Source organism: Peromyscus eremicus, chromosome 7 (assembly GCF_949786415.1).
Source record: "Peromyscus eremicus chromosome 7, PerEre_H2_v1, whole genome shotgun sequence".
NCBI classification, from domain to species: Eukaryota; Metazoa; Chordata; class Mammalia; order Rodentia; family Cricetidae; genus Peromyscus; species Peromyscus eremicus.
Window position 1 is genome coordinate 102122920 of NC_081422.1, and position 27636 is coordinate 102150555.

Sequence of the window (27636 nt, forward strand, 5' to 3'; positions counted from 1 at the left end):
ATTCATTCATTCATTCATTCATTCATTCATTCATTCATTTATTGGTTTTTTGAGACAGGGTTTCTCTGTGTAGCTTTGTGCCTTTCCTGGAACTCGCTTTGGAGACCAGGCTAGCCTCAAACTCACAGAGATCCGCCTGCCTCTGCCTCCCAGTGCTGGGATTAAAGGCGTGCACCACCACCGCCTGGCTTAAACTGGATTTATTAAAACTAAATTTTCTTCTGCAAAAAACCATGATGAAGACAAGAAGACAAGTTAGATGGGAGAAATATTTGTAGAAGACATACCTAATATAAGATTATTAACTGAAAATACACAACGAACTTGGAAAATTCAGTTAGGAAAAAAAACTACTTGACTTAAAAATGAGTAAAGCAGGGCTCGGGAAACAAATGGCTCAGCAGGTAGAGCACTTGCAGCACAAGTGCGAGGACCTGCATCTGGATCCCCAGAAACCACCTAAGCTGGACTTAGCACTTATACAGTAAGTGAAAGGCAGAGGTGGAGATTTTCTGGAAGCTGGAGGGTCACCTAGTCTGGTATATGCAGTACTGAACAATAAGAGATTTAGTCTCAAACACATGCATAAGTGCCAGGTGCGCACATGTACATGTATGTGTGTGTCTATGTATGTGCCATGGCAAATGTGGAGGTCAAAGGACAACTTCTGGGAGTCAATTCTTGCTTTCTACTATGTGGGTTTAGGTATTGATGACAAGTGACTTTACCTGCAAAGTCAGCTACTATTTTAGATAAGCTGATCCATGACCATCAATACCCTTACTCAGAAATATATATATAATATATGAGCTAGAGCGTGAATAACAACATGTAAACACTTTATCCTCTCGAAAATAGGGCTCAAGGATATCTAAGTTCAACATACTAGAAGATGTTCAGTAACAGTCACTGCATTCTACAACTTGTGAGATGGAAGAACTACTTGCAATCGTAACTTTAAAAATAGCATTGGGCGCCGGGAGGTAAAGTGCTTGCTATTCAAGCATGAGGACCTGAATTTTGATCCCCAAGAACCTATGAAAAAAGGCAGATCCATCAGTGTGCATCTGTAACCCAGTATAGGAGGCAGAGACAGGCAGATACTGGAGGCATACTTGCCAACCAATCTAAGCCCAAACAGGGAACTCCAGGTTCAATGAGAAACCCTATCTCAAATAAATAAATAAGTAAATAAGGTAGAAGAGTGACTGAGGAAGAAATCCCAAAGTTAACCTTTGGCCTATATACATGTCTGTATAGGCAAATGCGCCCATGTGAAAATATGCCCCCACCCTCATATACACACACCTATAATTCTCTACAGCAGGACTGCAGGGCAGTTAATATGGTTTAATGATCATTTGCCTTTACATGCCTATGCATCCATCCATTTCATTTTTACTCTAAACATCTCAATTTCCTAAAAGAAGTACTAGGCAATGACTGTCAAAGATACAGAAACTAGACTGATGTGACAGCTCATGCCTATAATCCTAGCATTCAAGATACAGAAACAGGATTGCTCCAAATTTGAGGCTGACCTTGTCTACATAGAAAATTACAGGCCACCTAGGGTAGTATAATAAGATTCTGTCTCAAATTAAGGATCTAGCAGCTATAAAAAAAATGTCAGCCAGGCAGTGGTGATGCACGCCTTTAATTCCAGCATCTGGGAGGTAGAGGTAGGAAAACCTCAGTGAGTTCCTTGTCAGCTTGGTCTACATAACAAATTCTAGGACAGCCGGGACTACATAGTGAGATCCTTTCCCAGAAACATTAAAAAAAAATTTAAAAAAAAGAAAGAAAAACAAGGATATATATAGATATAGATAGATATATAGATATATCTATATATAGATATATATCTATCTATATCTATATCTATCTATCTATCTATCTATCTATCTATCTATAGCCTAGTGGTAGATCATTTGCTGAATGTGTATGTATAGGGCCTTGCCCTGCAAACAGAAGCAAAACAAGCAAAACCAACCAACCAAACATCACACACAAAAAATACACCAGTAAGAACTGATGACAGAATTCTAACACTGTTGAAGCTATCTGTGTACACTATCTGAAAGTATTCTTGGTACCAAGTTTCTGTATTGGTAAGCTTATTGCTACCACAATTGAAATAATTGAGATGGGTGTAGATGAAATTCTAAACCGTCTTATTAATTAAGAAACACAGAGCAAAATACAGAGTTAAAAGCCCAAGAGATCAGAGCACTAGCAAATAGCCATTAGCTGCCGTGAGAGAGAGAGAGAGAGAGAGAGAGAGAGAGAGAGAGAGAGAGAGAGAGACCTTCTTTCTGTGTGACTGTCTTTTTATTGCCTTTCTGTTCTGCCTTCTCATGGGCTCTAAACCCAACCACATGATTTCCTCATCATGCCTGTCTATACAGACCTGCAGGTCTATATGGTTGGTACTGGGATTAAAAGTTCATGTTACCGCTTGGCTGTGTCCTTGACCACACAGAGACTCTGCCTGCCATGTGATTGGATTAAGGGCATGTGCCACCACCACTGGACTTCTGCTAAATGGCTCACTTTTAGCTCTGATCTCCAGGCAACTTTATTTATTAACATACAAATAAAATCACATTTCAGCGCAAATAAAATATGCTGTGAATGTGTTGCTCTGATTGATTGATAAATTAAACGCTGATTGGCCAGTAGCCAGGCAGGAAGTATAGTGTAGATGGGGTAAGGAGAAAGGAGAATTCTGGGAAGTGGAAGGCTGAGTCAGGAGATGCTGCCAGCTGCCGACGCCATGAGAAACAAGATGAAAGGTACCAGTAAGCCACAAGCCACGTGGCACCTTATAGATTAATAGAAATGGGTTAATTTAAGATATAAGAACTAGATAGCAACAAGCCTGAGCCATTAGGCCAAACAGTTTAAATAATATAAACGTCTGTGTGTTTATTTGGGTCTGAGTGGCTGTGGGTATGAATGGGACTGGAGAAAACTCCAACTACAGATGGACTAAGTTATAAAGCAAAAGAGGTTTATTTAGTTTGCAGTTCTACAAGCACAAAGTTCAAGATCAAGCAGCCCCAACTGTTCAATCTCTGGTAAGGGCAATGAGTGATATCACACTATAGAAGGAGTATATGTAAGAGTGAATAGCCATATCTTCACCCAGGAAGCAGAGGGGGCTGGGTAGACCTTTTTATAATAAAAAGATGTCCTAAGATATTGTTTTATCTGTGCACCATGTATGTGCCTGGTAACTGCAGAGGTCAGGGAGTTACAGACAGTTGTGAGCCTTCATACAGGTGCTGGGAATAGAATCTAGGTCCTCTGGGAGGTCTGCCTGTGCTCTTAACCACCAAGCCATCTCTCTAGCCCCCAGCCCTTAAAGATTCTGTCATACCTCATATATAAGGCCATAAGCCAAAGTTAAAATCAAGACCACAACTCTGCTATGCCTTTGTCTAACCCTTGGCTTGATAATTAGAATGATATATATTTTTGCTTTAAAATTTTATTAGATTTAATTTATGCATGAGTGTTTTGCCTGCATGTATGTATGTGCATCATATGTGTGCTTGTTGCCTGAGGTCCGAAGGGGGTCACTGGATGCCCTAAAACTGGATTAACAGATGGTTGTGAGTCACTCACTACATAGGTGCTGGGAATTGAACTCAGGTCCCCTGTAAGAGTGACAAGTCCTCTTAACTGCTGAGCCCTCTGTTTTTTTTTTTTCTGTGCTAGTTAGTTTTTTGTCAGCTTGACACAAGCTAGAGTCATCTGAGAAGAAGAAATATTGACAAAGTCCCTCCATTGGTCTGGCCTGAGGACACGTCTGTGGGACATTTTCTTTTTTTTTTCTTTTCTTTTCTTTTTTTTTTTTTGGTTTTTCGAGACAGGGTTTCTCTGTGTAGCTTTGCGCCTTTCCTGGAACTCACTTGGTAGCCCAGGCTGGCCTCGAACTCACAAAGATCCGCCTGGCTCTGCCTCCCGAGTGCTGGGATTAAAGGCGTGCGCCACCACCGCCCGGCCGGGACATTTTCTTGATTGTTGGTTGATGTGAAGAGCCCAGCTTCCAGTGGATGGTGTTATCCCAGGACAAGTAAGTGATCCTTGGTTATATAAAAAGCAAGCTGAACAAGCCATGAAAAGAAAGCCAATACTCAGCATTATTCCATGGTCCTGTTTCGGTTCTTGCCTCCAGGTTTTTGCCCCGACTTCCTTTTATGACAGACTGAAAGCTATAAGATGAAATAAATCCTTCCCTCCCAAACTTGCTTTTGGTTATGGTGTTTATCACAACAGAAACCAAGTCAAGACACCATGTGCAATCACGGTCTAAAACTGACAAGACTAAGAAAACCAGCACCTTACAAATGCTAATTTTATAAAAATTCAACATTAGCAAAAAATAATAGCTCAAAAAGACGTGATGAAAAGGAAGCCCAAAGTTAAAATATATACTAAGCACTTTCCAATTTAGAACAAATTAGGACTAAATTATTTCAATCCACTGAAAATGAGCCATGATTTATGCATAGCAAAAATAAGCACAAATTTAGCTATCATAGGAGACATACTGGGAAAGTTCTCATAAAATTACAAAGTGATTGATGTTTATTTATTTTATCACATTTGCAAAAAGTACTTTTTATAAACTGGGCATGTTGGTGCATGTCTTTAATCCCAGTACTTGCGAGGTAGAGGCAGGCAGATCTCTGTGAATTCAAGGCCAGCCTGGTCTACAACTTGAGTTCCAGGACATACAGTGCTGGTAAAAAGAGAAACTTTGTCTTGAAAACCAAAACCAAAATCAAAACAAAACAAACATTATAACAAAACAAACAAAAAGAAATACTTATAATTAGAGCGTGAGGTATGGCAAAGCTAGAGGCTGGCTGTCAGAACATAGGGATTTAAGGCCATAGGTTACATTTCTACTATGGTTTGACTCCATGTTACACTGTCTCTTGCTTTCACCTGAGAAAATTAAAAAAAAAATTTTTTTTTAAGAGCTAATACACTCACTAGAAGACATATAGAGGCTAGGAAGCAGTATTCTGACCAACAATTTCAACTATAGGCCTAAAAAAGAAATATGTGGCTGGGAGGTGGTAGCACACACCTTTAATCCCAGCACTCAAGAGGCAGAGCCAGGCAGATCTCTGTAAGCTCGAGGCCAGCCTGGGCTACAGAGTGAGATCCAGGGCAGGTACCAAAACTACACAGAGAAACTCTGTCTCAAAAAAAAAAAAAAAAAAAAACCCACCAAAAAAAGGAAAGATATATTGTTAAAACAAAAACAAAACTAAACAAAAACCAACTAAACAAAGGAAAAAATCCACCCCATTCCTGGGAACTGCCACTGATTTCTTTTTTTAGAAACATACTACATAATACTAAGACAGGAGGAGTTGCTGTAATCTAAGACTTACTTAACTGAGGGGCTGGAGAGATGAATCATTGGTTCATAGCACTCATTGCTCTTACAGACGACCCAGGTTTGATTCCCAGCACTGACATGATGGCTCACAACCACCCATAACTCCAGTTCCAAGAGATCCATACCTTCTTCCAACCTCCTCAGGCACCAGGCATGCATGTATTGTACGTATGTACATGCGGGCAAAACTTCCATAAACATAAAATAAACCTAAATATAAAACTTCCATATACATAAAATAAACCTAAAATAATAATAACAATAATAGACTTACTTAGCTGAGTGTGGTAGACCATGCCTACAATTATAGTGAAAGACCCTCACCCTTCAGGCTTACACCCCCCAAGCCCCAGGAGAATGAGGAACTAAAAAAAAGCTAGTTCCAAGGGCAACCTGACTCAGCCATTACTCAACTACCCTTCCCCCCCTCCCCCGCCACAATGTAACAATATAAAGAGATTTCTATTAAGAGATGCGCTCAACTGTGACTGGGATAATTGCAAGTGTTCCAGGAAGGACCACTGTAACCTTTGTGTAAACTTCACTCCCACCCTGATATCCCTCTTGAGGTTTCGGGAAGAATGTGCATGCCGACATGACTGTACCCACTCTGTGATCACCCTGTGATCAGACCATGATCTTATGAAATTAGCCTCTAAGACATAAATCAATCGAAACGAAATTGTATGGGAATTGTAATCTTGTGGCTTTTATGGGTTTTTCCTTTAAAAGTACCTATGTGGCTGCAGTGCGATGCGACTCTTGCCCTCAGGACAAGGGGAGCCCAACTGTACAGCCGCTTCTTTAATAAATCTCATGCTGTTTGCATCAACTGGACCGGAGTCTGGGTTCTTGGGGCGCCCACTTGAGAAGGTAGAACCCTGCATTTCGGGTCTATCAATAGCACATGGGGGAATGGACACAGGAGAATCAGGAGTTCAAGGCCTTGGCTACACGATAAGCTGGAAGCCAGCCTGTGCTACAAGAAATCCTGCCTCAAAAAAGTCAAAACTAATAAATACTTTCAAAAACTATATTAGGTCCAGCAAATTGGTTCAGTGGGTGGGAGCACTTGCCACCAAGCTTGACTGACTATCCAAGTTCTGTCCCTGGCACCCACATAGTGAACCGAGAGAACTGACTCCTGCAAAACGTTCTCTGACCTCCATACATATGGAACGTGTCCCCCTCACACTACACAAAACAAATGAAACAAATATAATTTTTAAAAACTAACTTGAGATTTTATAAGCTGGCAACACTCCTGAAAAAGCCTGGATTCCACCTCAGACTGTGTCTTGATTTGAATATACAAACTCTCTTAAGAACAAGGACGTTCACTAACTCTTACTTCACACTCTTTTTATACTGCACTTCCCCACATTTCTGCTGGTATCCATACTGAGGACAACTAAAAGGTATTGAAATAGATGTTTCCCAGAAAACAGGCAAGGACTGCATGACCCAAGACACAAGTTTTATGTGTGTGTGTGTGTGTGTGTGTGTGTGTGTGTGTGTGTGTCCAGGAAACCATACTTTTCTCAGTAAATATTTTGAGGTGAGAATTGTTTAGGTGACAACACAATCTTCTGAACACTTACACAGATTAATTTTTTACTGTTGTTAATAATAATGGTTTTGTTGTTGCTGCTTCTGCTTATTAGAATGCACAAAACTGAAGTACTGAAATGTCTCAGATTACATTATGTCATTATTACTACCTTGATTATGAGTTCACAATTTTGGTGTTTACTTTTTTCTTGATGGACCATAAATAGTCTTTCCCCTACAGCGTCAATTTCAATCATAACAACAAATAACATCTAAAGTTTTGTTTTAGGCCTGGAATGGTGGCACACACCTAGTCCCACAGGCAGAGATAGTTGGAGCTCTGTGAGTTCAAGGACAGTCTGGTTTACACAGGGAGTTTCAAGCCAGTCAAAAGCGCTGGGTGTGGTGACGCACACCTTTGATCCCAGCACTCTGGTAGGCAGAGGCAGGTGGATCTCTGTGAGTTTGAGGCCAGGCTAGTCTATAAATCTGTTACACAGAGAAACTGTCTCGAAAACAAAAACAACAACAACAAAAAAGGATTTTGTACACATCTATAATTTTACACTTTTAGAGACTGAAGCCAGAAAATCATCACGTTGAAGCCAGCCTAGACTAGAAACAGACCCTGGTTCAAAACAAACAAAAGATTTGCGAGACCAGTGAACTAGCTAAGGGGGTAAAAACACTTGCAGCCCAAACCTATAACCTGAGTTTGATCCCAGGAGCTCTAGTAAAAATGCAAAGAGAAAACCAACTCTACAGAGTTGGCCTCTGACATCCACACATGCACTGTGGCCTGCATACTCATAAACACACTTAGTTTATTAATTAGAAAAATTTTTTTAAGACACAAAAAGTAAAAATAAAAGAGACTTGGCTTCCTGTATAGACCTTCACAGTCACCCTAGTCTCTTTAAATAATCTAAACTCTCTTAATTTTGTTGGCAGGAAAAAAGTTTTGTAAAACATCATGTATTTCACAGTCTTCATTTCTCACAGCAGAAAAAGGTGGTGTCCGAAGTAATTTTCATGTTAGGTGGTAACAATATCCTACTGCCTTGTACCTTAGAAAGCCAGGATAATTGTGTCACATAAAAAGCTGAGTGCTGGGCAGTGGTGGCACATGCCTTTAATTGCAGTATTTAAGAGGCGGAGGCAGGTGATCTCTGTGAGTTCTAGCCCAGCCTTGTCTACATAGTGAGTTCCAGGACAGCCAAGGTCACACAGAGAACACCTCTCAAAAAAACAAAACAAAAAATCACTGAGTAAAAACTCCTAAGAAATCAATTCTTTCTTCTTCTTCTTCTTCTTCTTCTTCTTCTTCTTCTTCTTCTTCTTCTTCTTCTTCTTCTTCTTTCTTCTTTCTTCTTTCTTCTTTCTTCTTTCTTCTTTCTTCTTCTTCTTCTTGAGACAGGGTTTCTCTGTAGCTTTGGAGCACAAGGCTAGCTTTGAATTCAGAGATCCGCCTGTTACTGCCCCCCCCCCCCCCCCAGTGCTGGGATTAAAGGTCTGTACCACCACCACCACCACCACAGCCCAGCAAGAAATCAATTCTTAGGAAAATATTTGAACAAAGAGGAACAGGCAGCAAGCATCACAGTAACAAATTTGAAGTTGTGTTAACAACAACCAGCCATTCAATAAGTTAGCACATACTGCTGAACAACCATGGGGAGGGCTCAATACCTGAACATAATGATTCTTACTTATCTCTCCAATCTTAGGGCAATGGCACATGTAAGGAAAGGACATGATGTTCTTCCTCAGTCCCAATGGACTTGGACAACAAAGAAAACAAAAGGTATATGACATTGTTAGAGACACATTTCTAGGTCAGGCTTGGTGGTGTACACATTTAATCCCAGCACTCAGGAGGCAGAGGCAGGTGGATCTGTATGAGTTTAAAGCCAGCCTGATGTATACAGGGAGTTCCAGGCCAGCCAAGGTTACACAATGAGACCCTTTCTCATAAATATATGAATTAATAAATATTAAATACAAATGTAGTGACAAAGAGGAACACAATAGAGACCCTACCTCAAAAACAAAAACAAACAAAAACAACCAAACATTTCCAATGAAGGATAAAATGAATGAAGTCCCTGCTTCACAAAGTTAGTTATCTCTTTCTCCTAGACAAAAGTGATGAAGGCATGAGCTAACAGACTCACATCTTCATACTTACTGAAGTTATTTCTCCAGATAGACACCTAATACACATTACTCTTAGGAGTTTCCCTAGTCACAACACTGCTGCAGAGAGTCTTCCTGTTTGAACTCTGCAAGCAAGCTCTGAGAAGAAGCTAGAAGGGCCTTGGTTACCATCATAAGCAACCTCACAAATGTATACATAATCCACCATACTCTACAAAGCAAGCCAGCAGAATTCTCCTTTATTTCCATCCCCTAGATCTACAAATATCAACCAATGATAAAGGGATTTCTTATCAAGACAGCAAAAAGTTATGAAAATCTCAAGTTAGAGCAGTTCATAGAACCCTCAGAAGTATCCATAGATATAATCAGGACCTGCTCAGAGGCTTTCAGCAGATCTCTGACAAATCAGAGACTGTATCAATTTAAGTAATTCTGTAAGTGAAACTTGGAAAACGAGAATAGATGGCCAGAAACAATCTTCCATAAACATTTTATGTACTCTGCTGGCTGTGGTGTCACACACCTTTAATCCCAGAACTCAGGAGGCAGAGGCAGATATATCTTTGTGAGTTCCAAGTCAACCTCGTCTACAGAGTGAGTTCTAGGACAGCCAGGGCTACACAGAGAAACCCTGTGCCGAAAAACTAAAAAACAAACAAACAAACAAACAAAAAAAGCTAAACATTTTATGTACTCTAAAGAACCAGACCTTTCTTTGCATTTTTCTCCTTCATAAGACTCTTAATTATTGTGGCATTAAGGGCTTCAATCTAAATCCAGATACAAAAATAAATTTATTTTCCTAGATTTATGATCAGAAGTTATTTGGTATGTAGAAAGAGAAGACAGAGAAAGGGCATGTTCATCTCATTCAAATGCTTACCAATTGCCAGTTGCTCTGTTAAGTATTCTGCATACATTATTCATCAAGAATCACTTCTTGAATGCAATCACTTCTCAACAAGCTTTTATGACTGTCTCATGGGTTCTCAATAGTCTGCTTCATTTTTAAACAGCACTCAGCACTACCACATATTATACTATTTTTAATTTTGTCAAATTACTTGTCCTATTTTTCTCCATTAAAATAAGTTATATAGTCTATCTTGTTCTAAGTAGCATCCTCAGCATCCCGGCACACAAAAACACTCATGAATGAATGACCTTTTAAATCCACACTAGCGCTCATTGAGATATTAGGAACAGTGGGATTTTAGACCCAGGGAGGTTAAAACATTTGCCACAGGTAAATCAACTAAGAACTAAGACCTGACTGGAAAACCTGTGTTCCTTCTTCGGACTGTACCAAAGTAACAAAGGATTTATTTCCCTAAAGATCTCAGTTTTTTCCCATCAAAATGATTTACATATGCCCTGAGGTATGAGAAGGGCTAGTAAAAGAATGATCTGATCATGAAGACTATGCAGTTCAGCAAGAGAGGATTACATGGGCATGGGAGGAATAAATATCTAGGAAATAGGGTTGACTATAAAGAAAACGAAGATGTATTTTTTAAATTAATTTATTTGCTTTGGGGGACTCACGACTGCACCCATGTGGAGGTCAGAGAACAACCTGCAGTTGGCTCTCTCCTTCCACCCCATGAAGGGGTCCCAGGGACTGAACTTGGTTCATGAGGTTTGACAACAACTGCCTTTACTTGATGAGCTATCTTTGCCAGCCCAGATAAGCCTTCCCTTCTTTCTAGGTATAGGATTATAGGGTCCTAAAAGATAGAGCTAGTTTTGGGGTTTGTTTTGAGACAGAATCTTACTATGTAACCTGGGATGGCCTAAAAATCCTACTACCCTAAGCTCCCCAAGTGCTGGAATTACAGGTGAACACAACCATACCGAGATAGGGGACTACCTTAATTGTACTTTGGAACAAGGCACCACATGGCACTACATCATAATGACCTCCACATCTTCAATACTATTTCAAACCTAGAAGAGTAATGGCTCTGTTCCCAATTTTTTGTCGTACATCAATCACTAGGGGATCTGAGAACCCTAAATCCGTTGACTGAATGGCTAAGGAGGGTGGAAAGGACATCTATAAGCCACCTTCTCTTGACTGCTGTTAGCACAAATGAGCATTTTCCAAACACAGGCCCAAAAGAATACTTGCCTACGAACAAGCACTATTTATAAAGAATGATACCCTTTAAGAGACTAGATACTTTATAGATAGAATTTTTTGTTGGGATGTAGAAGAGGTGATTAAAAGATAATGCTTTATATCTCTTACTTATTACTCTCCCCTCCCCCTTTTAGAGTGCTAGGAATTGAAGCCAGGGCCCTGTGCATGCCAGGCAGTATCTCCATCCCTGAGCTATATCCCCAGCTAATGTTGATATTCTTAAGATTAAAAATAGCACTGATAAACTGGGCATGGTGGCACAGGCCTCTAATTCGGGAGGCAGAGACAAATGGATCTCTATCAGTTCCAGTCCAGCTTGGTCTAGCATAGAGTCCCAGGTTCTATATTGTGTAAACTTGTCTTTTTTTTTAAATAAACTTTATGTCCACGCGGGTGAAGATTATCAGATCCCCTAGAACTGGAGTTATAGAAACTTGTAAACTCCCATGTGGGTGCTGGGAATTGAACCCAAGTCCTCTGGAAGAGCAGCCAGCGCATGTAACCACTGAGCCATCTCTCCAGCCCTATAAACTTGTCTTTAAAACAACAGCAAACAACAACAACAAAAAAAAACAGTGATTAAAAAAAGCAATGGCACTCTAGGAAAGAACAGTACAAAAGAGATGACATGGTCTTCCCATTTATATTTCAACTACTCATAGTGAGACAATGGTAAAAGATTGTTAGAAACATAATGCTTATGAATTAACTTAAGTGTTCTCATTTTCAGAGACACTGTCAGGATAGAATCATATAGATTAGAACTTTCACGCTTCTCTCCAAAATTTTAAGTAACACAATTTCTGATAATGAATACTTATTGATTTAGTGATGGACAGGCAATAAGAACCTTGTTAAGTGAAGGGATATGGTCCTCATCCAGTTATTCTGTGGTGCCTGAATAGCAGAAAGTGCTTCTGCTACTACTAAGGAACAGTACATCAATAGTTTTCTCTAGAGACAGGTATTTTGGCTATGCTGATTGTTTTTTTTTGTCAACTTGACACAAACCTAGGGAAGAAGGAAACTTAACTGGGGGGAAAAAAAAATAAAAACTTCATAAGATTGGCCTGTAGGCAATTCTGTAGGGCTTTTTAAAATTTTTTTTTTTTTTTTTTCGAGACAGGGTTTCTCTGTGTAGCTTTGCGCCTTTCCTGGGACTCACTTGGTAGCCCAGGCTGGCCTCGAACTCACAGAGATCCGCCTGGCTCTGCCTCCCGAGTGTTGGGATTAAAGGCGTGCGCCCGGCTTAGGGCTTTTTTTTTAAATGATTGATTTGAGAGGGCCCAGCTCACTGGGGGCAATGCCACACTTGGGTCCTGGATGGTATAATAAAGCAAGCTGCACAAGTCATGATACTAAAGCCAGTAAGCAGCGTTCAATTATGGTCTCTGCTTTAGTTCTTGCTTCCAGGTTCCTATCCTGAATTCCTGCCCTACTTCGAACTTCATGATGAACTATGAACTATAAGCTGAAATAAATTCTTTCATCCTGAAGTTGCTTTTGGTCATGGTACTTTGTCAGAGCAATAAAAGTCAAATTAAGACAGTGACTCAACTAATCTCAGCACTTAGAAGCTGAAGCAGGAGAACTGTCAAGAGTTCAAATCTATCCTGGGCTACACACTTAATTCTAGGTCAGTTTGGGCTACAGAATAAGATTATGCCTTAAAATAAATAAACAAATAAGCAAACAACCCACAATACTACCTCAATTTCAATAGGGGAAAATCCTTCCCCTCGAAGAAGTAAACAGTAAATCTGGGCATGGTAGTGCAGGCCTTTGATTTTAGCACTCAGGAAGCAGAGGCAGATGGAGCTCTGTAAGTTCCAGGTTGGCCAAGGCTACAAAATAAGGCCTTGTCTCAACAAAAATGGGGGATGGGGGTGGGAGCAGTAATCATGTTAAGTGGAACAAAGCTGATGAGCAAGCACTAGGTTCCAGAAGAGATTTCATATAATTACTCTTCTTTGACAGAACCTTCTTTTGTGATGCACAAATGCTTCTAAGTATAGATAGTAGATACCTAACAGTCAAACTACATCCCTAAGTTGCCTCTGGCATCTCATGATGGAGGACCTGAGAAAAAACAAATTGATTTCCCCAAGAGAAAAAAAAATACAAAACAAGGATTCTATTTAGTAATTTCTTCCCAAACTACTAGCCAGGGTTCAATTAGATAAAGATGACAATTCCAGGTGGAAAGTTGAATAACTCCTGAAAAGTTCAAACCTAAGTGCAGACTCAAGATTCACCAGCTCTGATTATAAGCAGCCAATGATGTGACCACAAACTCCAACTGGCAAAGAACAACGAATGAGACAGAGACAAACTATCCATTCCTCTTTTCTCCTCAATGGCATTCTTTCAAATACAGGAATCACCATTAGTGGCCTTCATCCTAATCACCACAGGAAGTCCACAGGAATCACCATTAGTGGCCTTCATCCTAAATCTGGGTATGACCATTGATTGACCTAGAATTCCTGTGCAGGCAGATCCTGGAGAGCCTAGATAATAGAGGATCATTTGCATCAGGAGCCCACACATCTTCATCACACTGCAGAGGGAAACATTCCAGATCTGTCATATTTCCCATATACAGTCTCTGGAACCCAGTCAAACTGGAACTGGAACCTCGTTTCTAAAATGTACTCTGTGCACATTAACTCTTGTAAATAAAATTTCCCAGCTTTTAAGTTTCTTTGCACAACTGGTTTTTGGTAGGACTTTTCTTGTACCTTTCCAAAGTGAAATTATTTGAAACCCTCCCTCCCCATATATAAAAATATATATCCTTTCAGCATCATTTGACCGAAGTATAAAGCAACCTGGTTGGCCTCCATGCATCCGATGGCATCTTCCAAGAGTGAAAACTCCACGCAGACATAGCCATAGTCGTAACCTGGGGACAGCATTTAAATACAGACGGGAGTGGTGTTAGTGCCTTGCAAATATAAAAGACACACTTATATCCCCTGTTCTGAACCCCTTAAACACAAACCCTCCCATCTATCCCCTCCCTCCTCGACACTAGGCAAAGGTGCTTTCACAAACAGAAAAAGTACTGAAGGAAAAAGTCTGGGTACTTCTGAAGTTTGAAATTCATTCTAAATGGCTTTTTTCCCTATTAACCTAGAAGATTCTTTGCCCTCTTATCACTGCTGATCAGGAAAGGGTACCCCAGAATTGAGTAATTTCACAGAAAGTTCATGTGGGACCCAAAACATTTTAATGACAGGCTGAATCTTCTGGAAAAACAGCCAACAAGAACAGAAAAGTATCTGAAAAAAAAATGTATCCAAAGAGAAGGGAAGAGAAGCAATTATTTCAAAGCTATGTTAAGAGTCCATTCTTCAAGCAGAAACCACCTTCAAAGAGAAGTGCTGACTGAATGGCGCAACTATTCTATTTGAATACCACAGTAGGCTTCCAGTTGACAGGAAACAGACCATTTCAGCCACCAACATCACCATCACCACCCACGCCCATTCCAAACTCAAGTAAAAAACCAGCTAAAATCTTTATGAAAGGAGGAAGGTATAAAAGAATAAATATGAATAGCTGGATCCAAAATTGTGCTTACATGCAAAAAGCTGACGGTAGAGCAAGCAGGGGAAAGACAGCAGTTGTTAGTAATCAATGCATGTTCAATAACTCTAGGTATCATCATAAAATGCCTTTCATCTTAACACTGAAAAAGTATTATCTGCAGCACAGGCCTGAGGCTCTAACGACCCACGAAACTGGGAAGTCATGGGATTTACAGGCTGCTGAACTCTATTATTAACCTGTCTCATAGCTCCTATATGCTACCATACGATTACAAAAACACACTTGTCACTGCAATGTTCCACATGTGGCTTCCATGCTTCCTCCATTTCCTCACAGGATAAAGAAACTCACCTCTAGAACTTACACAATGCAAATGGAACAAAAAAAATAGATGTGACTTATTTAGATGAAAAATAAACAGAGGGAAAGAACACAATGTAAAATCTATGTGGATTTTAAACATAAAGTAGATATAACAAGAGGAAACTGATATTCATTAAATTAAAAAATCAAAAGCCACAATTTACAGAGCAAATTCCAGGACAGCTAGTGCTACAGAGAGAAATTACCTTGAAAAAAAAAAAAAAAAAAAGTAACTTGGCTAGAGTCTACCTCAGTGGTGTATAAGGTTCTGGATTCAAAATCTGCTACCAAGAAGAGACAAAGAGAAGTTGGCCTGGTGGCACATGCCTATCATTTTAGCTCATAGAAAGCTGACACAAGAGAATTACAATTCAAAGTCAGCCTGGACTAAATAGTGAGACCCCATCTCAAAAATAAAATAAGGGCTAGAGTGTTGGCTCAACTACAAGTATATTTTTGCTCTTCCCAAGGACCCAGGTTGGGTTCCCAGTACCCACATGGTGTCTCAACTTTCTGTAACTACAGTTCTACAGGACGCAATGCCCTCTTTTGACCTCACACATGGTACACAGACATATATGCGGGCAAAACATTCATACACATAAAATAAAATAAATCTTTTAAATTCTTTTTAAAAAATAAAAATAAACCTTAAAAAACACACCAAATTTGGTGAAAAGGGTTGGATTCTTTGTTACATGGAATAAATGGTCTAAAATGTTTTATGATAGTAATAACTTTGACTTTAGACTTGATAACTATTTTAACTACAAAATGTTGTTATATAATGATACAATAAGGTATATCCTTGCTTTGAGTTTAGGAAATGACCAGAAAAAAACCAAAAGTTTCTAAAAACCTTAGCACTACCTTGGGCTGAGAGATAGAGAATTTTTTTTTTTAAAGAGAGAGTCTCACCATGTAACTCTAGCTAGCCTAGAACTCACTGGGTGGACCAGGCTGGCACTGAATTTATAGAGATCCGCCTGCCTCTGCCTCCAGAGTGCTGGGAATAAAGATGTACACCACCACACCTATCTAGAGACAAAATTTTCTATCGTAATTTCACAGTTTTGGCCAACTCCAACTTGCTTAACCTTACTACAAAAATATGTTTCCTCTTATTTGTACACCATACTAATGCTTTAGTATACATATTTGTATACTATGGAAATTTTTTGTTATTCAATTACTTTCAAGTGAAGTTTTGTAAACAAATTCAGTTTGACATTATATATATAATATACATTATATAAAAATATACATTGGACATTCTGCATTTTTAAAAATAGTTCTAAATATCCTTTCAAAGCACCAAAGACTAACACAAAGGAACATAGATACCTTTTATCACCAAATTTCTACTGCAAATACTCAAAAGTATGCCCATAATCAGAAAGAGGTAGCCATGGATCAAACAGATGCTCTCTTGAATGCTTTGATTACCACTAAAAACATTATCAAAGGAGTTCCCAAAAATATGGAAAACAAAACTCTCTCCACAACTGTCAAAATAAAAAAAAAAAAACAAACAGATAACTAATACCAGATTGCAAAGCCCTACGTTTCCTTGCTATGCTTAAAGAAGCAAACACTGTGGTCCAGAGGAAAACACAGACTCTGTGGGAAGAACAAGATAAATCATGACAATATGCATATTCTGTTGGAGAATAAGCAAGTTTTGATACTGAAGTCACTGGGAAGGAAAATATATAGTCTAAAGGAGGCACAAATGAGCATCTATAGATATCAACTTTACAATCACATGAAGTTCACAAGCCTACCACTCAAGGTTTTTTTTTGCACTAATGTTTAGCTATCAAAAGAACACGTATCTAAGGTTTAACTATATAGTTTTTTTTCTTTAAGGTACCCAACCTTGATTCCAAGCATTCTTTGCATTCAAACTTTATAGTTGTATCATAAAGATTTTCAGTAACTGCCAGAAGACAATGATGCTAAATATTTACACGGTACCTGTTACAAACAAGGTTCTATTGCAAAATCCTTTGCATATACTGGTTTACTCCCCACAAGACTACTATAGGGGGAATTATTTATTCATGGGGAAACAATTTGCTCAAAGACACCTTAGTTTTAATACCAGTGCTAAGCCTTTTAAATCCAAGCAGTTCAGATTCAAATGGATACTATTCACCACATTGTATCCTCTTTCATTTTTCTCAGTATTAAGGGTTCAACTCTGGCACTTGCTAGCTAAGAGCTCTACTTTTACAACTGAGCTATCAATCTAATCTTAGTCTTCCATGTACTCTTAAAAAATTATAGTGTGTGTGTTTGCATGCATGTAGGGATCAGAGATCAACTTTTTGTTGTTGATTTTTGTTTTTTGAGACAGGTTTTCTCTGTATACCCCTGGCTGTCCTAGAACTCAAGCTGTAGATTGGGCTGGCCTCGAACTTAAGAGATCCGCCTGCCTCTACCTCCCGAGTGCTAGGATTAAAGGCGTGCACCACCACCACTGCCCAGCTCAGAGTTCAACTTTTGGAATCATTTTCTCTCCTTTTAGCATGTGGGCCTCAGGGATGGCACAGAGGTTGTTAGGATTGGTGACACCCCCACTGAGCCATTTCACCAACCTATCTTGTTATTCAAAATTTTTTAGAAATTGAAATACAATTACATCATTTTCTCTTCCCCTCTCCTCCCTCCAAATTCTCAAATGCCCCACCCTCGTGTTCACACTCAAATTCAGGGCCTCTTTTTCTTTGTTACTGTTATATATTTAAGCACATAAACCTATAAATACAACTTGCTGAGTCCATTTAGTGTTGCATGTATGTATATAATTTCAAGGCTAACCACTTGGTATTTTTATTCTCAGACAAGGTTAAGCTGCCCAGGCTGACTTATTTTTGTTTTGTTTTGTTTAGTTTAGTTTTCTGAGACAGGGATCCTGCTATGTAGCCCTGTGTGGCCTCAAACTTGGAGCAGTTCTCCTGCTTTTACCAATGGAGTGTGGGATTACAGGAGAGTGCCTCTATACCTGGCTCCCAAGCTAACCTTCAATTTCAGTCTGCAGTCCAGACTGCTTAAATCTGCTACTCTCCTGCCTCAGTCTCCTGAGCAGTTAGGACTACAAGCATGTGTCTCTAGGCCCTAGCTGTTCACTCTGTAACAAGACCCTAAGATTGATTTAATATAAATAATCTTAATTTCAATTTTTTCAGCCTCAATACAGTTTGAGTCCCACATGCCTGAGGACAAATGAGTCCTTTCTATAACTAAGAAATACTGAAATTAGCAGCACAATAGTTACTCCTATTTTAATATTTATAGCAGAATCAATGTGAGTTGGCCTAAAGAAGCAAGTTAGGAAGTATTCACTCTCAATAAATGCTTCTATTGGCTCCCACAATTCTTCAGAAAAGTCAAAAACTAGAAATTCTTATTATAAAAGATGGCTATAAAAATTATGTAACAATATGGAACTACAAAGCAATTAAAACTTTAAAAATGAATACACCCTTATGGATAATTATGTAAATTATACAAAAAAAGACTGGAATTAAATACAAACTGAATCTAACTCAGAAGTTAGAGACAAAAATCAGCATATGAGATAAAAACCATGCACTGTCAAAATTATACTTGGAGAGCCCAAGGTGAAGAACAACATACCATCTTTCAATATAGGTAAATCCAACATTGCCAGTTTTTCCTCCAGCGTTGCAACAGATCAGTTTTCCTTTGGTTGACACCAGATGAAGAGGTTGGTTTGCATTTAAGGGCCACAATGTATGAAAAATATATCACTTTAAATAACAGAAGCACAGCCAGCACAGTAAATGCTCACACTCAGAGAAACTTGGAATCAGAAACCAAATGAAGCCTTAGCCAAGTCTTATCCCCACCTCCATGATGACTCAGTGAAAAGGAAAACAGGATACAGAATATAGGGGAGGGAGGCAGGATTCAAGCAACCACAGATGATTATACAAAAATCTGAAAACGAATTGATGCAATACAATTGTATACAAAACAATTAAAATTATTGTATTGCTGTAACGGAATAACCTAGGATTTTCTTATTTCCCAAATTTTACAATTATGGTAATCTGACAATTCACAGGAAAAGTTCTAGTAATCATATAAGATTACCTAGAGAAGTAACATTCTGAAACCCAACAATGAATCTTGCATTCAGAATTACTTGGACTCAAGATGGTAAATACTGTTAACAATTCCACAAATAGATTTTTACCAAAGGAAGTAACAAAACATCTATTTTATTACCTTTTTATTTAATGTTGGTTTTCAGGAAGCCATCTTGGTAGGCTAAAGGGTCTTTGTACTTATTCATATGACTACTAAAAAAAAGCATACCTGACAACATTTTCTAATCTAAATTCACAGATCTTCTAGAAATGTAAATATTCCTTATGCTTTTTTTAGGCAACTAAGAAGGATAAGAACAGAACAGGGGAAAGAACATCTGAAAAGATAACACTTTCAGATCCTAGGCAAGATCTGAATTTGACCCCAGGACTCACATGGTGGAAGGAGAGAACCAATTCCTCCAAGTTGTCCTCTGACCTCCACACAAGCATTGTGAAACACCCTTGTCACAGTTCATATACACACATAAGTAAACGTAAAATTTCAAATCTTATCATCTTCATAAATCATTAGTTACCAAAAAGTATCTATGAAAATTAATTAGGTAGTTAAAGAGGAATAAGGTACAGAAACAAAGACCTGATAAGTAATATCCAGCCAAACCCAAAACTAACTCTTGTCTCCATCCCTGCAAGGCTTGATTCTACAATCCTAACAAAACAATCCCAGATTGTTTAAGTCAACTGTTAGTTTACAACAGGCCCACCTTTTTTTCTTTTAGACCTTTTTATTGATTCTTTATGAATTTCACATCATACATCCCAATCCCATTCATCTTCCCATCCCGTCATATCCGCTCTCTACCCTGTAACACCCCTCAAAATAAAATAAAATTTTAAAGAAAACCAAAACAAACAAACACACAAAAAGAGAAAGAAAGAAAAAGGAAAAAAAAAGTCTCCACATGGAAGCTGTGCTATAGTCCATACATCTTTACTTGTAAGTGTATACTGCAATGAGTCTGGTTTGAGGCCTCTGGCTTCTGCTACACCCTCTTACTGGGCCCTCACTGGAACTCCTCTTGGATATCCTATTGTTACCTTGTGTCATGGAGATCCTGCAGCTTTGGATCTGCAGGTCTGGCTCCTTCACATGCTGGAGCAGTTCATAGATGAGGTGGACATTGGGGTGGGCCAACTCATAGCCCTGGTTCTGGGCCTGGGTGTTAGCTGGGTTGGTCAGTCTTCCAGTTTCCCCTCATCAACAGCACCATTGGCCCGGCTAGCTCACCCACTACAACAGGCAGCAAGGAGCAGGGCTAGTTCTGTTCTCATGCCCTCGGGCCAGCTCATCCATACTCATATTACCAGGGCCAGCTCTACTGTTTTGCCCATGCAAGGTACAATGCCCTTGCCCAGGTGGCAAGGGGCGAGGGCATCTTTCCCTCACCCATGCCACCACATGGCAGACAAGGGGGGCGGAGTCAGTTCTCCTGCTCTCATGCCCCTGCTCCCATCCTGTTCTGCTCACCTGTGCCCCCACCAACAAGATCAGCGATATTGTGCTGTGGAGCAAGGTGCAGGGCCCACTCTGCCCTAGTGCTGCAGCTGGTGATGGGCAGGACCAACTCTCACGACCTCAGAGCCAGCTTTCCCTCGCCCAGCGCACCATTGTATTTGGGGGTGGGGCCAGATTTCCCAAGGCACATTCGTGGGCCAGATCACCTGGGCCCCCATCAACGGGGTCAGCTCTATTGTGCTGCCCAGGTGAGATGCAAGACCTGCTCTTCCAAGTGCTGCAGCTGGTGGGGACAGGGTCAGCTCTCCCACTTTTGTGACCCCAGGACCAGCTTTCCCAGCTGCAGTAGGTGGCAAGGGGCAAGCCCACCTTTTGTAACAAACATTTTGTTTAGGCAAATGCAATAGGCAGCGGTTTTCAAACTTATCTATAAAACCTCAATTAACATAAACCTAGATGAATTTCCTATTTAAGAGACTATTGTTAACCTTCAACAATTCTAGAATAGATATGCCAACTATGAAATCTAAAAGGGGGATTAAGATTATAGATTTTATCTCTTTTCTTTTTGTGTGTTTGAGTGTATTCGTGTACACCCATGGGGGCATCAGATCCCCTGTAGCTGAGTAACAGGCAGTAATGAGGTGCCCATCATGGGTGCTGGGAACTGCACTTCCGGTTTTCTGGAAGTATACAAGCACTCTTTTTGAGGAAGGTTCTCACCATGTAACTCTGGCTAGCCTGGAACTCCCTGTTGGTATTTAAAGGCATGAAAGCACTCTTAACCAATGAACCATGTCTCCAGGATTTTAAAGAAATCAGCATTGTGGGAGTCACTGTTTATTTTATTGAAATCTGATTTAAATAAAATTTTTTCTCTAAACAAAAAGTATTATGTCTGTAGAAGCAAACTATTATGAATGTAAAATGTACATGAAAACACTAATAGAGATAAGCACTGTGGTGCACACCTCTAATCCCAGCACTCAGGAGGCAGAGGCAAGCAGATCTCTAAGTTTAAGGCCTGTTGTGAAATAGTATTTTAACTAGGCAAAGATGTGTTACATTTGTTTATGCTACAGAATATTACTTTAACTGTGTAAAGGTGTGTTACATTTGTTTAATTATGTAAAGATGTGTTGCATTTGTTTCACCTTGCCTGCCTAAGGTACCTGATTGGTCTAATAAAAAGCAGAATAGCCAGGCCAGGTGGTGGTGGCTCATGCCTTTAATCCCAGCACTCAGGAGGCAGAGGCAGGCGAATATCTGTGAGTTCAAGGTCAGCCTAGTATACAGTGTGAGTTCCATGACAGGCTCTAAAGCTACACAGAAAAACCCTGTTGGCCAATAGCTAGGCAGAAGAGGGAAAGACAGGGTTGGCAGGCAGAGAGAATAAACAGGAGGAAGACTCCAGGCTCAGAAGAATAAGAGGAAGGAGGAGAGAACAAGTGAGAAAGAGAGGGACAGGCTGCCAGACACAAGAAGCCTTGAAAGTAAGATATACAGCCCAAGGCAAAAGATAGAGAAATGCGTTAATTTAAGTTAAAAGAAAAAACAACAACAACAACAAAAAAACCTAGCCAGATATGAGCCCAAGCTAGGCCAAGCATTCAAAACTCCGTGTCATGATTTGGGAGCTAGTTGGCGGCACAAAAGAAAAAGCCTGGTACAGAGGGCAACCTGGTCTACATAGTGAATTCTAAGACAGCCAGGCCTAGAGATACCCTGACTCAAAAAAGGAATAAGAAAACATTGATAGAAATTGTAGGGAACTTGGTTCTATAGTACCTACTTCCCTATTTTTTATTTCTTTGAAAATACAGGTTTTTAGAAGTAAAGTAATCAAGAAGGTAAGAGATATTTTATTTAGGAAAAATCAAAACAGAACTGATTCAGATATCTGGATTGCTATCAACAGGACTAATAAAACAAAAGGCCTAGGAACTTGTTTTATTAAAATTAAGAAATTCTCTAATTTATATGTCAAACTACCTTCTGGGAAGAATGGAACTGGTCCACATGGGACTCATCACTTGGACATTTTATGAGCATTTCTAATTTGCTTCCCTTTAACTATGCATATAAGGATTGTTGGGGGTGGGGAGCGGCACTGGAGAGAGAGCTCAGCAGTTAAGAGCACTGACTGCTCTTCCAGATGACCTGGGTTCAATTCCCAGCACCCACACAGCACCTAATAACTGTCTGTAACTCCAATACCTGACATCCTCACATAGACATACATGCAGACAAAACACCAATGCACATAAAATAAAAATAAATAACTCTTTTTTAAAATTTATTTATTTTATTTTATGTGCATTGGTGTTTTGTCTGCACTGGAGTTACAGACAGTTGTAAGCTGCCACGTGGGTGCTGGGAATTGAACCCGAATCCTCTGGAAGAACAATCAGTGCTCTTAACCGCTGAGCCATCTCTCCAGCCCCAATAACTCTTTTTTTTTTTTTTTTTTTTTTTTGGTTTTTCGAGACAGGGTTTCTCTGTGTAGCTTTGCGCCTTTCCTGGAACTCACTTGGTAGACCAGGCTGGCCTCGAACTCACAGAGATCCGCCTGGCTCTGCCTCCCGAGTGCTGGGATTAAAGGCGTGCGCCACCACCGCCCGGCTCCCAATAACTCTTAAATAAAGAATTGCTGGTCTATAATAGAGCAGATAAAATAAGGAAAACATATAGACCACTACTGGCTAAATTTCTCAAACTGCATATGGTTCTATTTTATTTAGTTTTCCATCTGTATCAATTGGTTATTTAAAGAAAATAAAGGGATAGGGACATGGATTTGTTCCCCTGCTCCATACTAAATAAATAAATAAATAAAATAAAGGAAAAAATGTTCAGTTTTCCTATTTTCATTTTCTGAGACAAGATCTTCTATATATGCTACCTAGACTAGTCTTGAACTCACTATATGGCCCAAAATGGCTTCAAACTGCCAGAAACCCTTTTGATTTAATGTATGTAAGTGCTGAGATTATAGGTAGGTATCACCAAAGCCCATTGGTTTTTATTTCAAAATCTAAAATTGGTCACATGGGTCATTTTATCCTGATGATGATGAATAAGTTCTTTGGGTCCAGGGAAACAACCATTAGGAAACTTTCTTATTCAATTTATTTCCACTACACTGGCAGTAATGGTACTATGTGAACACAATGGAGGATAATGTCTTACCTTAGAGAACATAATCTAATAAACAAGTCAAGATGAGAATAAGTTACAGTCTACTTCAATGTGCTAATTAAGTCAAAGGGGAGCAGGTATTTAAAAAAAAAAAAAAGCCAGTGATCTCATTCAAATCATATTCTCACTTCTCCACCACCACCCACCCACCCACCCCCTGTGCACAAAACAACCAATCAGAAAATAAAAGAAAAAAAACTTTGTAAATCTGTTTTTCCCAAGGCAAGAACACACTTCATCCTATGAGGAAAGATAGAGTAATTGGAGAAGGATCAACACAGAAGATCACCTGTAGCAAATTGACCAAACAACTAAGGTCCCAGATAGAGACTAAAGTGTTCTTTTCATTGTTGTGTCCCCAATCCTAGCACAGCACTTGGCACAGTATGGTACTCACTCAATGCCACATCAACTGTAATGAGTATCATCACTTGGGCAACATAAAAGTAACTTATAGTTCTGAACACAGACACAAGCTACAACTAACTCACATGTGATCACAGTCAAACCACATGTTTCTGGACTTAGTTATCTATATGTAAAGTAGCAATGATAACTACTTTTTTTTTTTTTTGCTTTTTTAGTTTTCTTCCAAACAGAATCTTGCTGTATTTGTTATCTATATGTAAAGTAGCAATGATAACTCCTTTTTTGCTTTTTTAGTTTTCTTCCAAACAGAATCTTGCTATGTAGCTCAAGCTGACCTCAACTTGCAGTAATCTTGCCTTGGCCTCCCAAGTTCTGCAATTATAGATACAGATGTAAGCCACCACCCCTAGCTGTGATAATTCCATACAGAGTGGTTTCTTGTATGCAATAGCATCTTTCAGCACTTCTATGCTATTACAAAGCACAATCAGGAACTAAAGATCACATAGCTGCCTCTATGGTACTGATTCTAAAATATGCTCTAGCAACAGTATTTTAAGAGTTCAAGGAAGTATGAATTGAGTTCTAGTGCATATGAAAAATGTATCTCCTTCCTATATAGGTCACAAAATTGCTTCATTATGACTAGGAAAAAAATTACATGATCTATAAACATCTTTTTCCATTGCCTTGGTACTAGCACAAAAAGACCCTCAACACTTTTTTTTTTTATTTTTTTTTAGACAGGGTCTCATTTATATAGCCCTGTTTGGTCTTAAAGTCACAGAGCTCTGTCTGCCTCTGCCTGAGTGCTAGGATTAAAAGTATTCACCAACACACATGGCAAGAGGCCATTTCAAAATAGCCTCTGTCAAAGTTTCCACCCCCCAAAAGCTTCTTTTTACTGTATTTGTCAAACTTTTTTTTAAACAATAGTAATCTGGGGCTGGTGAGATGGCTCAGCAGTTTGCCACATAATGCTGATGATCCAAGCTTGATCCTCAGTATCCATGGTAGAAAGAGATGCCACAACATTGTTTTCTGACCTCCAAATACGCAATGTCACAAGTATGCACACACACACATTAATAATAAAATTGAAATTTAAAAAAGGTGTTTTTTAGGGTTTCATATTAGTCCAAAAGACAAAAGGGGCTGGGCATGGTGTTAAACATCTTTAATTCCAACACCAGGAGGCAGAGGTAAATGTATCTCTCTGAGTTCAAGGCCATCCACATTCTACATAGTGACTTCCAGGAGAGCCAGGGCTGAATAGTGAGACTCGAGCTCCCCATCCCCTCAAAGGGTTCATTTTACTTTTGCTTTTGTTTCAGTTTCTTTTTTGTTTTGTTTTGTTTTGTTTGAGACAGGGTCTCACTATGAAGCTCAGGCTGGCCTCAAACTCAGAAATCCTCCTTGCCTCTGCCTCCCTAGTGCTGAGATTAAAGGCATGTGCCACCACATCTGGCTGAAATATTTTTTTATTATAAATACAGTTTTAAGTGATCTATATTGTTATAAATAATGAAACAGGAAACACTATTCCCAGGAATGTAAGAATAGAGTATGTACCTAGGATGCAAGATCCCGAGCGAGGTCCAAAGACCAGCACCAGAACTAAAGGAAAGGAACTTCACTCTCAGTGCACGTTTTTAGAAATTAAAATTAAGTTGGCCCACTCACTGTTCAGTGCTCTAATTCCAGAGTTGCACACACATGCTAATTCACTGAGGCTGAATAAACACATGCCAATAATACAATACTATTTACCCATCAATTCACACATAGCCTCTATAGTTGCCAGGAATTTCTGTAGCATATAGTACAATATAACATAACCTGACTAATTCTTTCTCCTTTGATTTAAAGAGAGAAAAGGCAGGAAATCATTTAGTGAGACTGAAATAAATTGGGCCTTCTAAGGTTTCTCAGGGCTTACTGTGTGTAATGTTCTTTGAAAATTTATAATTTTAAAATATAATTTTATATATTTGAAAAAAATATAAAAAATTTTACAAACTAAATTTTTTTTTTTTAATAAAAAAATACAGGGTCTCTGAATGGTTGTACTAAAACTCATAACAGACCAGGCTGGCCTCGAATTCACAGAAATCCTCCTGCCTTTGCTTCTGGAATGCTGAGATCAAAGACGGATCCCACCATATGTGGCAAAAACTCAAATACATTTTAAGACTGCAAATACTACTTTTTAAAAAATATCTCTTAGAGAGACTGAGTATGGTGGTGCTTGTCTCTAGTCCTAGCTAACAAGGATGATGAGACAAAAGGATCACTAGAGTCCAGGAGTTTGAAGTAGGCCTATAAAACAAAGCTACACCTTCAATCAGGCGTGCTGGCAGATGCCTCATTCTAGCACTTGAGAAGCAGAAAAAGGTGGATGAGGAGTTCAAGGTCATCTTAGGCTACATAACAAAGTCTGGTCAAGCCTGAGCTACTGGAACTAAATAAATAACAACAGTGGCTGGAGAAATGGCTCAGGAGTTAAGACAACCCACTGTTCTTGCAGAGGACCTGGGTTTATTTCCCAGTACCCACACAGTGGCTCACTACTGTCTATATCTATAGTTCCCAGGGTTCCAACATCTTCTTTTGGCCTCTGCAGGCACTGCATACATAGGGCGCACTTATATACATGCAGGAAAACATTCATACACATAAAATAAAAATAATTATTTTTTTAAAAAGGGAGTGGTGGTGCAGGCACTTGTGGGCAGAGGCAGGTGGGCCACATATCAAATTCCAGGATAGCCAGAGCTACATAATGAGACCAAGTCTCCAAAAAAAAAAAAAGAAAGAAAGAAAAAGTGTGGTGATATATCCTGATAACCCCAGTAACTCAGGCTGGATCCATTTTTCTCTACTTCTTTCCTAATCATTTCCTATGAGACCCCTGAAAAGTACTCACTTCTTTTATTTTACCCCTTTAAAATTTAGAGATAGAACAAATAAATATTTATCTCAGTAAATAATAACTTTAGCATTTGTTTAGACATTAATTCTTTTTTAATCCTGTTGCCTCTAAGTGACATCTATGGTTTGAATGCGCTCCCTCAAATTCAAATGAGAAATTTAATCCCTGAATCAACAAAGGGTTGAGAAGCAGAGATTAAGAGGTGTTTAGCTTTTAAGGGCTCTACCCTTATGAGTGGATTAATGCTGTTATTTTGGAATAGGTTAGTTACTTTGGAGTATTACAGGGTGAATTATATCTTCTGTCTCTCACCTCCTTTTGTCCCCTACCTTCTGCCATAGAACA

At 39.2% G+C, this 27636-nt stretch overlaps 1 protein-coding gene across 6 annotated transcripts in view; it reads right to left on the reverse strand.

Annotated features, from left to right (window-relative positions):
* The window catches only part of Rbm6 (RNA binding motif protein 6), a 122778-nt gene that overhangs the window by 58109 nt on the left and 37033 nt on the right, over positions 1–27636 (reverse strand). For 4 of the 6 annotated variants that reach the window (XM_059268603.1, XM_059268600.1, XM_059268601.1 and 1 more), the window contains one exon: positions 14108–14181. The exons of the other annotated variants lie outside the window; for them this stretch is intronic. In XM_059268603.1, the coding sequence (XP_059124586.1) occupies positions 14108–14181 (74 nt within the window). The remainder of the gene's footprint in view (positions 1–14107; positions 14182–27636) is intronic. 6 annotated transcript variants of the gene reach the window in all.